Raw genomic sequence first — 17,850 nt, 5'->3', positions numbered from 1 at the left:
ATCTCCATATCTACGTTTCGGCACTGTATGTAAAAAACGATATAGCGAATTTCGAAATGGGGAAATACATGCACCACCATAACACTCGATGCAAAATAAAATTAGATTCATCTTGTACGGCAAAAAAAGGAATAAAAGTGAGATAGTGTTAATACTTTCATCCTTCTTTACTTCCTCTGCATTACTGCAGATGACGTGTCACTGAGCACATTTGTACTGTGCATGCAGTACACGTCAGGTTCCTAGTTGTTTCCACTGCCCTGTGTGGAATACATAAGTTCTTGTACACTTCACTAACTTGATGTCTTCATGATGATGATGTCCCCAGCGCAGGAAACAGCACGCAGGTCGTGGATTCTTTTTCTTGAAGCTGAAATTAACTTCGCAAGGAACTGCTACTACGAATAAACTATAACTCGTTTGGGATGCCACTCGCGTTTTTATTGATATAGACACGAGAAACTATTCTTGATCACAACATATTGAACATATCTTTCCAAAGTCATTATATCTGGCTAAAATAACATGAAATACATCCTGCCACAGACTACATGTCTGTCTACTGGAACCGTCAGAACTGGAGAATAAAATTACACGAATCAGATACTACTATTACAGACCATACATATGTACCTAGCGACGGTCGGAACTGTAGTAAATAAAATTGCATGAAACAAATACAGCTATAACAGACAACATGTCTGTCTACTGGAACGGTCAGAATTGGAGAGCTTGACTGCCCGAGACAATTCGCGCGCCAAGCCAGCAAGGCGTGACCCAAACGCCACCGAAGTGCATCGGCAGTAATATCGTCAGTCTTTTGTTTTAGTAATACTTTGATTTTAATAATTTTGAAATGACTGATTGATAGCTGGCTGTTGAGAGATGTTTATTTTAAAAAATGAAGTAATTTGGATGACAGGTTTAATTAATAATAGCAACTATAGTTTAACGTTTTGGAGCCCTACCGCCGTCACAGCAGCCAATCTCAGAGCAGCAGCGTCATGCAGGCGGTCTTTCTCACGGGAATGGTACCGAATCTAACATCTGACACCGGTACCTCATCCCATATTGCTTCATCTCCATGCTTCTTGCATCTCCACTGCCCAGGGAATAGCTTCCTGGAGCCTAATATGATGGCCGAATAAGCCAGAAATATTACACTTGGCACAGGCTGGCAAAAACATGAAATTCCAATCTAATCAATAGCTTAAGAATATTTCATAAATTTCCATTTTCCGCTCAGTCAGCTCAACTAACTAGATTCAGAAGTAAGTCATTAAACGTGTTAAACAGCCAGTCAGTCAGGAAACAGTAGCCGGCCGAGAAACAAGCAGCAACAGGGAGTAACCGATTTTGTGACTTTTACGAGTTCCTAAGCATTAGCGAATTTTATAATATCATCTGTGTGCTTTCATAGTTTAGTTTCTTGAGTTCCTGGCGTTTATTTAATATCTAATAGCCACAGTTCTTGCGTTTTCGTTTGCATCGGAAAGTAAAGCGATTTTGTGACATTAAAAGTTCCTAATCAGGGACGACTTATTTAGTTTCACCTGAGTGCTTCGGTAGTTAGTTTTTTGAATCTCTGCGTATTAATCTAATTTATTAGACACAGTTCCTGCGTTTTCATCAGGTTTTACAGAAGAGTTGAGCGGCACGTGCCGATAGTCTGTTTATCTGCCTAGTTTAGTTCAAATGGTTCAAATGGCTCTGAGCACTATGGGACTCAACTGCTGTGGTCATCGATCCCCTAGAACTTAGAACTACTTAAACCTAACTAACCTAAGGACATCACACACATCCATGCCCGAGGCAGGATTCGAACCTGCGGCCGTAGCAGTCGCACAGTTCCGGACTGCGCGCCTAGAACCGCGAGACCACCGCGGCCGGCCCTAGTTTAGTTTTCCACGGTCTTTAGTATGGACAGAGACTGTGACTGTTGTGTGCGGATATGAGCCGAGTTGGTGACACTTCACTCTCAACTGCAGGCTGTGATGGCTTTGGTTACACAGCTTCAGGCTGTAGTGGATAAGCCGTGGGGATCCAACAGACATCCAGAATGTCTGAGTCCTCCGATCGGTCCTTACCAGTGACCAGTCCAGTTACTGCTTGCACTGAGATTTACCCCTCACCTGTGGGCGAGTGGGAGGTCGCCCAGGGTCATAGCAGGCGGAGAAAGACTTCCCAGGCAGCCGCACATAAGGCCTTCCCTTTTTGTCTGACAAATAGGTTCCAGGTGTTGTCTGTGGCTGACATTGTCACTGAGCTAGTTACTGTCGCCTGTCCTGTTTCAGAGGAAACCTCTCAGCCTGCAAGATCCGGACAATCACAGAGGGTGGGATTATTGATAATTGGGAGCTCCAACGTTAGGTGTGTTATGGGGCCACTTAGGGACATGGCTGCCAATATGGAAAAGAAAACCAATGTGCCCTCCGTGTGCATACCGTGTGGAGTCATTCCAGATGAACGGGTCCTCCCAGATGCCATGAAGAGCATAGGGTGCAGCCAACTGCAGGTGGCTGATCATGTTGGTACCAATGATGTGTTTCACTTTGGATCGGAACAGATTCTATCTGGTTTCTAGTGGCTAACAGAAGTATTAAAGGCTGCCAGTCTTGCTTGCAAGATGAAAGGAGAGCTCATCATTTGCAGCATAGTCGACAGGACCGATTGTGGACCTCTGGTACAGATCCGAGTGGAGGGTCTGAATCAGATGCTCAGACGGTTCTGCGACACTGTGTAGGCTGCAGATTCTTCAAAGGGTGGTTGAGTTTCGGGTTCCACTGAATAGGTCAGGTGTCCACTATACGAAGGAAGCGGCTACAAGGATAGCAGAGGATGTGTGGCGTGGACTGGGCGTTTTTTCTAGGTTGGAGGGCCTTGGGAAAACACAAGATGGGCTTCAGTCACAAAGTGTGCAGACCAAACACAGGAAGAACGTAGATACAGGAACCATCGGTGTAACAGTTGTAAATTGTCGTAGCTGTGTTGCGAAAGTACCAGAGTTACAAGAGCTAATAGAAAGCACTGATGTTCAAATCATTATAGGCACTGAAAGCTTACTAAAGCCGGAGATCAGCTCAGCCGAAATTTTTACGAAGAACCTAACGGTGTTCCGAAAGGAGAGGCTAAACATGGTTGGTAGTAGCGTGTTTGTTGCTGTTAGAAGTAGATTATCTTGTCGCGGAATTGAGGTAGATAGCTCCTGTGAGTTAGTATGGGCAGAGATCGTTGTTGGCAACCGGAATAAAATAATGATTGGATCCTTTTACCGACCTTCCAATTCAGATGTTGCAGTTGCTGAAAGGTTCAAAAGAAACTTGAGTTTGATTTCAAACTCATACCCGAGCCATTGTATTGTAGTTGGTGGTGACTTTAATTCACCCTTGATATTCTGGCGAAAATACATGTTTAATTCTGGAGGTGCACATAAAACTTCATCCGAAATTGTGCTAAATGCATTCTCTGAAAATTATTTCGAGCAGTTAGTTCATTAGCCCACACAAATAGTAAATGGTTTTGAAAAGACACTTGATCTCTTAGCAACAAATAATCCTGAGTTAATAACGAACATCAAAACGGATACAGGGAATAGTGAACACAGGTTTGTTGTAGCGAGATTGAATATTGTAACCTCCAAGTCTTCCAAAAATAAACGAAAGATCCACCTATTCAATAAAACATACTGATTTGTCTCTCCCCAAGATTTACAATGAATCTAAGCGCAATGGCGGCTTAACTAAGTTGTTTTAGGAGTTCCAAAATGTGTTTTTCCAATTTTAAATTCTCATAGATATGGACCCAAAGAATTTTTAAGTTTCCACCCTATTTATTAACTCCTCACCATGTGTTACACTTGTCATTGGCGCAGTGCCTGTAGATGTACAGAACTGAATATTTTGTGTCTTTTTATAATTGAGAGTGAGACCATTTTCAGAAAACCAGTCAATGATATTTCTAAGAGCTTTGTTTACCATTGCTTTTGTTTCTGTATGTATGCTGGGATTGATTAAAATACGAGTGTCATTTGTAAAAAGAACTACTTCTGCTTCTTGTATACTAGACTGAAGATGATTTAATATATGAGGAACAGTAGTGGATCTAAGATTGAGCCTTGGGGAACCCCATATGTGATTTCTCCCTAGTCAGAATTATGTCCCTGAACTCGATTGCTTGAATTACTAAGTACAACTTTCTGCTTTCTTTTGGTTAGATATGACATTATCAATTGTTTGGCAGTATCATCAGTTGCATAAAATGTCTACTTATCTGGGAGAATACTGTGATTCACACAGTCAAACGCCTTCGAGAAGTCGCAGAAAATACCAGCTGGCACTATTTTATTATTTAATGCTTGTAAAATCTAGGGAGAGAAAGTATAAAAGGCATTTTCATTAGAGCTACCCTCCTGAAACCCAAACTGTGATTTTATATTCATAAATTCAGTTGTATCATAAAAAGGATTAATAAGCAATCATCTACACCTACGTCTACATGGTTACTCTGCAAATCGCATTGAAGTGTCTGGCAGAGGGTTCATCGAATCACCTTCGCAACTCCCTATTATTCCAATCTTGTATAGTGTCGGAAAGAACAAACACCTATATCAGGGGTTGGCAAGTAGAGGTACGGATTTGTTGTAAAATTTTTATGGAGGTCCAGTAAAAAACTAATAATTAAAAGCTACAGTTTTTCATTGTGTTTTCAAGTCGAGTTAGTTTCCAAAAAAATGGTAAACCAAGTAAAACAAGTAGTTCTCAGTTAATATTTTAATATATTCGATGTGAGAAATTATATCAATGGTCTTGAGCCAGTTTTTTAAAGTTTGCTGTATGAGGGGTACAGCAAATTGCAAAGTATGTCTTCGAGGTGGTCATCTGTCAACCTTCACTGATATGTGTTCTTCGAAAAATTCATTTTCAAGAACGACGATTTGCATATATATGTCGAACCAAACATAGTGGCCAGATTGATAGCTACTTTCTTACAATTTTCATATTTTTCTGAAACATGTTTACCCCAAAATTCTTCAGTGGATACAGTTTCATACATTTGCAAAGAAATATCTTCTTGCAAGTCAATTATCTCCACTTGAACTGAAGACTTAGAAATGCTGAACAACTTAGCAGCCACATCAGTCCATTCTTGCGATGCATCAACTTCATAAGGAAATTTTAGGAATTGAGACAGCTTCCCAATTTCCACTGTGCTCTCTTTGGCTAAAACGACAGGTTTGGAATGGTTTAACTGTCTGTGGTTCTATTGGTCGAGCATGATTTGTTTTGAACTCCATCAACTTTATGAAAATTCCAAAAATGGTTGGTGGGCACTGTTTTAACAGCATTTAAGACTGCATCATCTTTGTCAATGTTTGATATAAACTTATCTATACAGGCGTTCTGGCTCTGAGCACTAAGGGACTTAACTTCTGAGGTCATCAGTTCCCTAGAACTACTCAAACCTAACTAACCTAAGGACATCACACACATCCATGCCTGAGGCAGGATTCGAACCTGCGACCGTAGTGGTCGCGCAGTTCCAGACTGTAACGCCTAGAACCGCTCGGCCACTCTGGCCGCCCAGGCGTTCTGACAGGCAGCCTTATAGTTAAGGCAATTGTAACTGTATGACTTGAGGGTATCTAGCAGTAATCTACTTTTAGAATTTCGCACCATGACATCAATATTAGTGTCACAAAATATTAAAATTTTATGATTCTTATATCTAAGGAAGTACATAAAGAGATTATCTACGTGTTTGGCAATAACATTGGCACTAGTTTTGGGGACACAGTACATAGATACTACAACAATCTTGCCTTTGGGGAAGTGAGCAGCAGCAATTTCAATTTCTCCTTCATGCACTAAATCCTTGAGGTCTATTATCTTAACTGTATGTTTGAGATCACTTTTCATTAGTATTGACACCCCTCCATTTTCCATAACTGATCTAAAACAAGCAGTTAAAAATTTAAAGCCAACAGGAGTGTACATCATGGATCCATGTGCTTTAAGTCAGTGGTCGTTTAGGCACAGAATATCACAGAGCAAGTCTTCTAAAACTAGTTCAAGTTCATACAGTTTATTTCTCACTGACTGTATGTTTGTATGAAAGAAGAACATATTACCACAGACTTCTTTTGATTGTAGTACAGGTTTCTCATAATCTAACTTTATAGTTAATGGAAGTGGTGTTTAAGTATTGCACAAACAAAAAATATGTCCGAATGTTAGGCAGACTTTAAGAAATACTTGTATTTCTAGTCGGATAGGGGAGTGGGGAAGGATATTTTTTCCCCGTCGGCATCAGAAGTCCTCTATACCTGCCTGCGTGTGCACATAAGAGAATAAAACACAGATAGATCTTAGTATTCATATCCTTTACTTAGGGCGTAGCCGAAGTTACAGTTGTGTACTTAAACTACCCTTTGCGGATACTGCTCCGAGAGTTAACCAGTTTTGGAGCTGTTCAGTGAAGAATTATTCACAACATTCAACCGTATATTTTTGATAACGTTTCATAACCACTAAGCGGGTCTTGTTTTCGTACTCAATGGATCGCGATAACCGCAAAGCGAGGCAACAATGATTTGTCATGCGTCTCTCAAGGCTCATAACATGACCCATAACGCATTTCTAAATCTGTATTTAAAATTTCTTTCTTTACGAGGAACTTTAATCACAATGTATTTTAAAATATGGATCATATAACCGAAGTACCGTACTGTTTGTCACAGTGAAAGTTCGTGTTTATACAAAAACAATTAGGGCCAATTTCAGTTTGTCAATGTTGGCTATATGTTTTGCTGCCAATCGTCTGTTAGTAAGCTAAGGTAGAAGGTGTAGGCTGTAGTGTATATTTTCGTGTGTTGAGAAGGTAGATGCGTGTTGCTGGAAAAAGAACCAGTGCTGCGAAAGACTGTTGTTTTTTTTTCTTCTTTTTTTCGACGGTCGCGTTCACAAGTCGTTTTTGTTGTATCTCTTACGCACTATAAATAAATCACTTGTCGAATTTAGTTTGTGTGACAGTAATGCATTTATTTTATGAAAATGTTTCATAAAATAACGTGAATGCAGGATATGCCTGATGACATTTGTTCCGCAGTGTTGATTAGAAACACAAGTTTGGAATTCCGACACCAGGACCGAGTGTGACTATGACGTCTATGCTCCCGTTTACACCTCCAATTGTGAAAAGATTATTAGGGTGGAAGAAAGGGGAAGGCGAGGATAAGTGGAGCGAGAAAGCAGTGAAAAGTTTAGTGAAGAAACTGAAAAAGACAGGAGGATTGGAAGAACTCGAGAAAGCAATTACAACACAAGACATCAATACCAGATGCATCACCATCCCTAGGTAAGTTTAATAGAGAAAGTTTCAGTTACAGAATATGACTTGCAAACAACATATAGCTTGTGAAGTCTTCAGCATTCGTGACCCAATTGAGAAATTTTCTGTTTTCGGTACTTTTCTCATTATTTGTTTATAAATGGCAAACAATCTTTCTGAAGTAAAACGTGACTTTTTAACTCCTTCGTCGTCTCTTTGAAGGTACTACTTGATCGCTTCTGGATAGTAAATCTCTAAGTTATCTGCCCCTCAGACTACTTTAAAGGTCCATGTTATTTGTGGACTGTGAGGTGTATTTACAAAATTCAGTGAGGCGTATTAACAAAATTCACTGGGTGCTGTAAGCCCTCTCCACCCTTACGCTCATGAAACTCGATGTTTGGACGACATTGTAAAAGGAAAAAAAAAATATTCATTTTGTTTTATTTTGCAGTTGAACACATAAGAGAATAAAACACAGATAGATCTTAGTATTCATATCCTTTACTTAAGGCGTGAAACTTGTGCACTATATTATCATGCTGTAACAAAGATCTCTCTAAAATGTTCTTTGACAATTGTACTCAATAACTCTACTACCGAAAATATCCTTGTATATTAATAGATCCAAGTAAAGAACAGAAGAGCATGCCATCCATAAAGATAGTATAACGTGTATGTATTTGAGAAGACACTCTATTGTATTATCCAAACACATGTACAATTGTCACAAACGGATTGTAATTACCACGAGGGAAGTGTCATAGGATGTATGCTAGAAATTAGGTAAGCATAATGTACTAATGAAGGTTTTTGAATTTTGGTTTAAAAATCTGATATGAGGTATTAAAAACTGATCATATGTTGTTTTATTTTGAAATGGAAAATAGCATGTTTCTTTGATTACATTAAACACTGTGTTTAGAGAGGCTCCAAAAAGAAATATTCGTGTTTTATACATTAATTGTGTCACCTACATGTACTGCATTGGTATCGGAAAGGGATATAGTGATCAATAAGAAATTGATTCTGTTATCATTGTGCTTCTGAAAATCAAACAAATAACCAAAACTGTGGCAACACAACAAAAATTGTTTGTTTAAGCTTGAACAATATCTTTAATAAGACAGATTTTCCATGTTTGGAAGGATGCAGGAATATCTACTGTATAATAGTGTAGGACCTTTGTGTCTTGTGCATCGTAATGAAGTGTTTATAGTACAGATGCAACAAAGGTTCCATAAATTCATAAACCAGAATTGAGTTTTTGCATACAAGTGTTATGCATCACAACTCTTGTTATACTGGCATGCTGCTATATTACTCTATTTATTTCTAAATGTTTTGTGTTAGTGAATTTCATATTATTTGTTGTTTAAAAACTGAGAGATGTTGCAATTTATTTCATAAAAGGAGGCATTTGTGGCTTTGATGTTTTCCGTAAATGTGGTCCTGTAACCTGGAAGACATTACAAAGTGTAAGACTAAAATAAATTGGTCCAGTAAAGAGTCCCATTATTGCTCATATATGTCGATTTCAGTGTGGAGTTTTTGATTTGATTGATTATTTATTAATCCTATTGAGTATATCAGTACATTTTTGTACAGTTTGTATGGGATGTGGAAGATTTATCATTGCAAAATAAACATAAATATCAGGGAGAGGTCAGCTATTTACAAAATGAACAAACATAATAAAGTTACAATTTGTAATACCTAAAAAATTAAAATGTTTGTAGTCATATGAATTCTGGTTTGTGGGCTACAGCATGCAGACCCTAAATAGCTATGCTTAAGTTACACACACACAAACAAATTATATGAATTTAAAGCATTGGAACTTTGTTTCTAGAAATTCTTTATAGAGTTTATTCATCTTTGAACATTTTACGTGATATCGGTGTAAATGTTTACATGTAATGCTAAGAGACATAAGGCATGTAAAATTTCATAATATTGACATCAGCGACACATTACTACTGATAATGTGACAATTATGTATGCAGAAACTTTTTAACCAATCATTTGTTACAACTTACTACAACGGTAATTAGTCAGAACTTTGTCACTTAAATGTGATTTCTCATACACTTTTAGCGAGTATTATGCTTTCTTCGTAAACCACTGCAAAAATAATTCTAAATTTACTGTAGGGAACAGAATGAGCAGCTTTCAGAAGTCTATTGAAAAATCTGGGGCCTAGCAGGCAATGGTATAAATAAAGTATTTTTCGATGTAACATTCATTTCTTTCGTTGTTCTAATGGAAATCAGGTCTTTTTTGAAATAGTTATGATTTGATGTCTGCTTGGTTTTTTTTCTGATAATTTTGTTATTGAGCGGGAAGCTCTATAACTAACTTTTGCTTCTTGTGTTATAAAAGTGCCAATTGAAGTTTTTCTGTAGGAACTCTAAATGATGAATGGTGAAACAAGTTAAGTTGGTGAGACAAGTTGAGACAACTGCATATAGAAATGCTTGGGGAATTTTTAAAACTGTTTGAAAAGTAGACTACTGTATTAATATATGTTTATAAATAAGAATGCTCTCTTTATTTAATTGTAAGTGACTCAGATCTGTATTCCAAGAAAATCAACAATAGCTTATCGCAGACAGGGCACACCATATTTGCTATGAGGTGGACAACCTTGTCAAGCAATACCGTTAACGAGAATTTCTTTTCTCTTCGGGTGTTGCCAAACAATACTAGTGACAAGAATTTTTTTTCTCTTTGGATGTTGCCAATCACGTTCATTTCTTGTGGATTGGCTCTAATACAATTAATAAAAAATCACAATTAACTGTTTGTAAAAGCCTGGTCTGTCTATTGAGCTGTGTCATAACCTATGCGAGATTCTGTCAATTGTGGTATTGTCTGCACAGTGTGATGGTTAGCGAGTGATATGAAACTAAACTTATGTTGCATATTAGTTCGATTGTAACATTGTGGTCTCTGTGTTAGGAGTTTCACACAGTGCTTTGTCTATTTAATTTTTGTGCCTCTAAAATGGAATGATCCTTCAAACGGTTAGATCCTTGTACCAATTTTGAACTTCAGTGTTTCTATATTAGGATAGATCTAGAACAATCGATAGGGTCAGCCATAGTCAAACGTAAGGAAACATGCTTTTTATCTGCACCTGTCTTTTCGTGGAGTTCTGTATCAGTTCCATGCTGAATTGTAATTTGTGAGATCTGTGACACCGTTCACTCTGCAATCAGATTTTTATGTTTCCTCCATAGATTTTTCATGCTACATTGTTTACGAAAACCACAACTGCTGATAACCCCTTCTTTGAATTCTTGTCAGGTGTGAGCAGATGGTCAATTGTCAATTCTCTTACAGAGGTAAATGAGAATGTAGAAATAGAAGTGAAAACACTGATGTATATGTAAAATGGCACATGTTTTGACAGCCATTTTTGTTACATAAATGCATATATACTACATAGAACATGATGGAACACAGCAATCTCTACATATTGTTCACTTATGTTGCTTTTATCTAAGATGGCATTGACGTCAGTCTGCAGTAGGGTTTTGGAGCATATACTGTATTCAAACATTATGAATCACCTCGAAGGGAACGATCTATTGACATGTAGTTAGCATGGCTTCAGAAAACATCGCTCTTGTGCAATGCAGCTAGCTCTTTATTCGCACGAAGTAATGGCCGCTATCGACAGGGGATCTCAAGTTGATTCCGTATTTCTATATTTCCGGAAAGCTTTTGACACCGTTTCTCACAAGCGACTTTTAATCAAGCTGCGGAGCTATGGGGTATCGTCTCAGTTGTGCAAATGGATTCGTGATTTCCTGTCAGGAAGGTCGCAGTTCGTAGTAATAGACGGCAAATCATAGAGTAAAACTGAAGTGATATCAGGTGTTCCCCAGGGAAGCGTCCTGGGACCTCTGCTGTTCCTGATCTATATAAATGACCTGGGTGACAATCTGAGCAGTTCTCTTAGGTTGTTCGCAGATGATGCTGTAATTTACCGTCTAGTAAGGTCATCCGAAGACCAGTATCAGTTGCAAAGCGATTTAGAAAAGATTGCTGTATGGTGTGTCAGGTGGCAGTTGACGCTAAATAACGAAAAGTGTGAGATGATCCACATGAGTTCCAAAAGAAATTCGTTGGAATTTGATTACTCGATAAATAGTGCAATCCTCAAGGCTGTCAATTCAACTAAGTACCTGGGTGTTAGAATCACGAACAACTTCAGTTGGAAAGACCACATAGATAATATTGTCGGGAAGGCGAGCCAAAGGTTGCGTTTCATTGGCAGGACACTTAGAAGATGCAACAAGTCCACTAAAGAGACAGCTTACACTACACTCGTTCGTCCTCTGTTAGAATATTGCTGCACGGTGTGGGATCCTTACCAGGTGGGATTGACGGAGGACATCGAAAGGGTGCAAAAAAGGGCAGCTCGTTTTGTATTATCACGTTATAGGGGGGAGAGTGTGGCAGATATGATACACGAGTTGGGATGGAAGTCATTACAGCATAGATGTCTTTCGTCGCGGCGAGACCTTTTTACGAAATTTCAGTCACCAACTTTCTCTTCCGAATGCGAAAATATTTTGTTGAGCCCAACCTACATAGGTAGGAATGATCATCAAAATAAAATAAGAGAAATCAGAGCTCGAACAGAAAGGTTTAGGTGTTCGTTTTTCCCACTCACTGTTCGGGAGTGGAATAGTAGAGAGATAGTATGATTGTGGTTCGATGAACCCTCTGCCAAGCACTTAAATGTGAATTGCAGAGTAGTCATGTAGATGTAGATGTAGATAGTTCCCTTCACCTTTCATTGTACATCTCCACATGTGCTTATGTTACTTGTACCTGGCTACGTAGTGCAGACTTAGTAAGAGAACTTCTCCAAATATCATCTTTTCAGCCTCAAGATAGGTCTCTCAACCAGTCAACAAAACAGGAGATTAGAACAGTACTTTATAGTAATGAACCCAGCAATGCATTACAATTACTAAATACATAGGGTATCAGGGAAGTTTTGCAATACAACTTTACGTATTTAATTTTTTCAAAGTAATTTCTGCCATGTTGAATACACCTCTCCATTGTCTGAAACCACTGAAAGCTATATTTTGGACTTTTTTTTTTTCGACTCAGCATCTCTGCTATTTGGTGAGTGACAACTTCCCTTCTCACAATACTGTTACCTTCCATCCTGGATTTTCCATTGTTTGAAAGGACAAATGCGTGATTTTGGTATCTTCAATGTGAATGGTTGACTTCAGTTTCCTGAGAGAATTTTAGGAAAGTGCAGCTCACCTACATAAGGACCACGTATAGAACGCTAGTGCTACCCATTCTCAGGTACTGCTCTAGTGTGCGGAATCCACACCAGGTTGCATTAAAGGAAGGCATTAAAGCAATTTAGAGGGGTGATGCTAGATTTGTTACTTGTAGCTTTGATCAATGCTTTGTAAAATCACATGGAAGCAGGGACAATGATGCTTGTGTTGTGAGGCATTATTCAGAAAATTTAGATAACTGACATTGAAGCTGTCTGCATAACGATTCTACTGCTTCCAATGTGAAGACCGCAAATGTAAGAGAAATTAGTGCTCGTATGGAGGCATATAGACAATGGTTTTTCCTTCCCTCCATTTGCGAGCGGAACAGGAAAAGGAAATGACTGGTGGTGGTACAAAATACCTTCTACCATGCACCAGACAGCGGATTGTGGAGTGTGTATGTAGATGTAGATGTAGATGATATCCTGGACAGTGCCACAGAGAATTTTTGTTGATAACCTTACGCACTTTCCCTACAACTGTCCTGGTATGCCCATTCCCTTTCCTATGCCCAGATATTTAATCGAACTGTGTCCTCTGCTGAATGTGTAGTGGAATATCTTCCAGCGCATTGGGCTGATAGTTTTAGAAAAATGCAGGATATCTTTGTGCAGTCAACCGGTCAGGCAACATGTAGGGGCCCTAACACCAGTCACTCAATATTGCGGCCCAGACGTTGATAGCAAAGCGAACGTGATATTCACGGTCGCAGGTGATGATGTGAGAGTTAACGACATGCCAGTGGCGGGCATTGTGCATATTGAAGACACCCTCGTGAGTGAATGCTTCATCCGACCAAATTACCGTGTTCACCTAGTCATCGTTGGCTTCCTGTTGTTGTTGGAACCATTGGATTCTGTCATGAACGTGTTACTCTGCTCGCAACTAGTCCCTGTCTGGTGCACAGCGAATACAGTATAAACACGCCATCAGTTCTGTGTGCTGTTCCACCTAATGTGCTTTACCCCTCTGACAGATATTGTTCGGAATGATTCATCCCGAGACTGCTAACTGTGAAATGTTCAGTTTCGAATTACACTGTTTCCCTCATGGTAACAGACAGGATGTTTCCACAATCCCATCAATAGAATAATAAAAACAACAATAATAATAATCCATTGAGATACATACTAATCAACATGCAGTTACCTGGCTTAGTGCTGAAAGGCGTAATTGGAGGGACCATGATGATAACACACACAAATAGTAACAGAGTTTGGACATTATTCGCAAAGCATGTTGCAAGTCCCACTGGTAACGTAAGGCCCTAGCAAAACATAATGGACCTGAACGAGGCAAGAATAATAATAATAGTTGGTACTAATTTATGGGACAATTGAAGGAGGGTACAAAGAAAACAGTTTTCTCATCTGTGAATAAGTTCATGCCCATTACGTGGAAAGGGCTTCTTTCAAAGTTTACCAATCTTCCATTTCTACGATTGTAGGAATGTAAATGTTTTCCAGAGGACCCACTGCAATCACTGTTGACGATTAAGATGCCAGATACCGTACCACCTGGACTACATTTACCAAATAAAAAACATATGCCTCAACCCAGGATCGAGCCATCGACTTCCAGCATGCTAATCCAAAACTCTATCCACTGCACCAATTGTACAGCAGTACTAACCTCTGTGGGCAGAGGTAGTTGCCCTACATTTGATTACAGTGTTTCCAGATTGCCTCTCTTTAACGTCCTTTTTCTGCCGGATATACCTGCCAGACGAAATTTTGTGAGTGAGATTTTTTTATTGCTGGCATGTGAGGCGTCGCACTGCAAAGCCTGAGTGCATAAATTTTGCTTTACCCTGTATATATTTTTTCAAATAATGCTTTCACCTGAAGATTGCTGGAAAACCAGTTATCACTAGTAATCCTATTAGAGCCATGAATTGGTTTTTTTCGGCATTGCTGACTAAATAATGTCCCGATTCCTGTTTTCGGCAATACACTCAAAATTGATTGAGTATGTCATTTTACATCTACATCCAAATACCGCAAGCCACCTGACAGTGTGTGTGTGTGGGGGGGGGGGGGAACTTTGAGTACCTCTATCGGTTCTCCCTTCTATCCCAGTCTCGTATTGTTCGTGGAAAGAAAGATTGTTGGTATGCCTCTGTGTGGGCTCTAATCTCTCTGATTTTATCCTCGTGGTCTCTTCACGAGATGTATGTAGGAGGGAGAAATATACTGCTTGACTCTTCGGTGAAGGTATGTTCTCAAAACTTCAATAAAAGCCCAGATCAAGCTACTGAGCATCTCTCCAGCAGAGTCTTCCACTGGAGTTTATCTATCATCTCCGTAATGCTTTTACGATTACTAAATGATCCTGTAATGAAGCGCGCTGCTCTCCGTTGGATCTTCTCTATCTCATCTATCAACCATATATGGTATGGATTCCACACTGGTGAGCAATATTCAAGCAGTGGGCGAACAAGTGTACTGTAACCTACTTCCTTTGTTTTCGGATTGCATTTCCTTAGGATTCTTCCAATGAATCTCAGTCTGGCATCTGCTTTACCGATGATCAACTTTATATGATCATTCCATTTTAAATCACTCCTAATGCATACTCCCAGGTAATTTATGGAATTAACTGCTTCCAGTTGCTGACCTGCTATATTGTAGCTAAATGATATAGAATCTTTCTTTCTATGTATACACAGCACATTACACTTGTCTACATTGAGATTCAATTGTCACTCCCTGCACCATGCGTTAATTCTTTGCAGATCCTCCTGCATTTCAGTACATTTTTTCCATTGTTACAACCTCTCGATATACTACAGCATCCTCCACAAAAAACCTCACTTAACTTCCGATGTCATCCACAAGGTCATTTATGTATATTGTTAACAGCAACGGTCCCATGACACTCCCTTGCGGCACACTTGAAATCACTCTTACTTCGGAAGACTTCTCTCCATTGAGAATGACATGCTGCGTTCTGTTATCTAGGAACTCTTCAATCCAATCACAAAATTGGTCTGATAGTCCATATGCTCTTACTTTGTTCATTAAACGACTGTGGGGAACTGTATCAAATGAGTTTCTGAAGTTGAGAAACACGGCATTTACCTGGGAACCCCTGTGTATGGCCATCTGAATCTCGTGGACGAATAGCGTGAGCTGGGTTTCATACGATCATCTTTTTCTAAACCCATGCTGATTCCTACATAGTAGATTTCTAATCACCAGAGAAGTCATTATACTCTAACATAATATGTGTTCCAAAATTCTACAACTGATCGACGTTAGAGATATAGGTCTATAGTTCTCCACATCTGTTCGATGTCCCTTCTTGAAGGCCGGGATTACCTGTGACCTTTTCCAATCCTTTGGAACGCTACACTCTTCTAGAGACCTGCATTACATCACTGCAAGAGGGGGGGGGGGGGGGGGGCAAGTTCCTTTGCGTACTCTGTGTAAAATCGAACTGGTATCACATCAGGTCCAGCAGCCTTTACTCTTTTGAGCAATTTTAATTGTTTTTCTATTATTATTATTTATTCTATTATTTAATTGTTTTACAGTCTAGAAGTGCGAATACTTTTACGTTGTATTTAGGAGGTTTGCTTGCAATAAGCTGTCGGAAGGAACACTTCTCCCTAAAAGAAAGCATTGTTCATCAACTGCGAGGCATTCGTTTGGTGTGAAATTGTGCTGAAAATTCTTTATAAATTGTTCCATAATTTACGAATTAGAGCCAGAGTATCTGATTTTCTTCTGTCTACTTTCTGTCTTGTGCTGTAGTCACCAAAGAAGCGACATCACATCAGAAAACGAGATCTTTTTTTCTCTCATTGTTAAGTAGCAAGCTTCTATTCCACATCTTTTGGAGTTATCCTGCACGTTTTAGCACTTGTACTGCTAAAACAGCAAGAACCGGTAAGAAAAATGAATTGAATCAGGCCATTAATTTCAATTTCAAGTGTCAAATTGGCATTTGTGTGTCTGGAGAAATTATTCTTCATTTTCTGAATATTGATTATTCCATCATCAACAAATAGTCACAATGTATGTTACTTTTATTTTAACATCATTAGCTTTGTCTTTCAGTCTTGGTAAGTAACTTATTTTATTATGTGATCGCATTTTCAGATTTTTTTTACTCCAATTAGTGGTTCCTTCAATTCCTATGAATTCCTTTAAATCAATATCCTCACCTTTCTCTTATCATTCACTTGCCCCTATTCTGTCTGAGAGCTATGATTTTGTAATATTAGATTTTCACTATCACAGTCACTAATGTTGTTATCACAGTTGAGAAGTTGTTCTCCTGTATCATATTCCTCAGGCCACTTTTTCCAAACATTAGGATCTGAGATTCTCTCTGCCGTAATGGAAATTATACATTTTTCTGAAATAAAAAAGAATATAAATAAATAAAATGGAAAAACTGATTAATGTATGCATCAAATAGATGCCTCCCAGGGGTCCACAACTCTTTTGTGGATATGTGTGTGATGAGCACAGGACCCTGAACTAGTGCAGCTCTCCAGCATGAGATTTTCACTCTGCAGCGGAGTGTGCGCTGATATGAAACTTCCTGGCAGATTAAAACTGTGTGCCCGACCGAGACTCGAACTCGGTACCTTTGCCTTTCGCGGGCAAGTGCTCTACCAACTGAGCTACCGAAGCACAACTCACGACCGGTACTCACAGCTTTACTTCTGCCAGTATCCGTCTCCTACCTTCCAAACTTTACAGAAGCTCTTCTGCGAACCATGCAGAACTAGCACTTCTGAAAGAAAGGATATTGCGGAGACATGGCTTAGCCACAGCCTAGGGAATGTTTCCAGAATGAGATTTTCACTCTGCAGCGGAGTGTGCGCTGATATGAAACTTCCTGGCAGATTAAAACTGTGTGCCCGACCGAGACTCGAACTCGGTACCTTTGCCTTTCCAGGCTGCATGCCTACCTTTTCCACAGCCCTCCCTATCCCTCCCACTGCCCTCCCCCCCGCCGCCCCTCCCCTCTTGCAGGTCCGTGTGTTACAAAACGCCCAAGGTATTCCTGCCTGTCATAAGAGGCGACTAAAAGGAGTCTCGCACATTTTGACATTTATGTAATGGTCCTCTGTTGGGTTTGACCTCCACCTTTCTAAATTTTCCCGAAGAGCAAGCCAACTGTGGAATGTCGCCTTACATGGTGCATCATGTCCATTGTGCATTGAGATCTTAAGCCCACTTTCTCTTCG

At 39.4% G+C, this 17,850-nt stretch overlaps 1 protein-coding gene across 2 annotated transcripts in view; it reads left to right on the top strand.

Annotated features, from left to right (window-relative positions):
• Positions 1-6,388: 6,388 nt before the first annotated feature.
• Positions 6,389-17,850, top strand: part of LOC126298349 (mothers against decapentaplegic homolog 3-like) — a 199,148-nt gene continuing 187,686 nt past the window's right edge. Inside the window, exon 1 of one of the 2 annotated variants that reach the window (XM_049989643.1) lies at positions 6,389-7,353. In XM_049989643.1, the coding sequence (XP_049845600.1) occupies positions 7,157-7,353 (197 nt within the window). In that variant the 5' untranslated portion in view covers positions 6,389-7,156. The remainder of the gene's footprint in view (positions 7,354-17,850) is intronic. The other variant, XM_049989644.1, reaches the window with a different exon arrangement.

This window comes from Schistocerca gregaria, chromosome X, assembly GCF_023897955.1.
Source record: "Schistocerca gregaria isolate iqSchGreg1 chromosome X, iqSchGreg1.2, whole genome shotgun sequence".
NCBI classification, from domain to species: Eukaryota; Metazoa; Arthropoda; class Insecta; order Orthoptera; family Acrididae; genus Schistocerca; species Schistocerca gregaria.
This window is presented reverse-complemented; position numbering and strand designations above follow the sequence as displayed.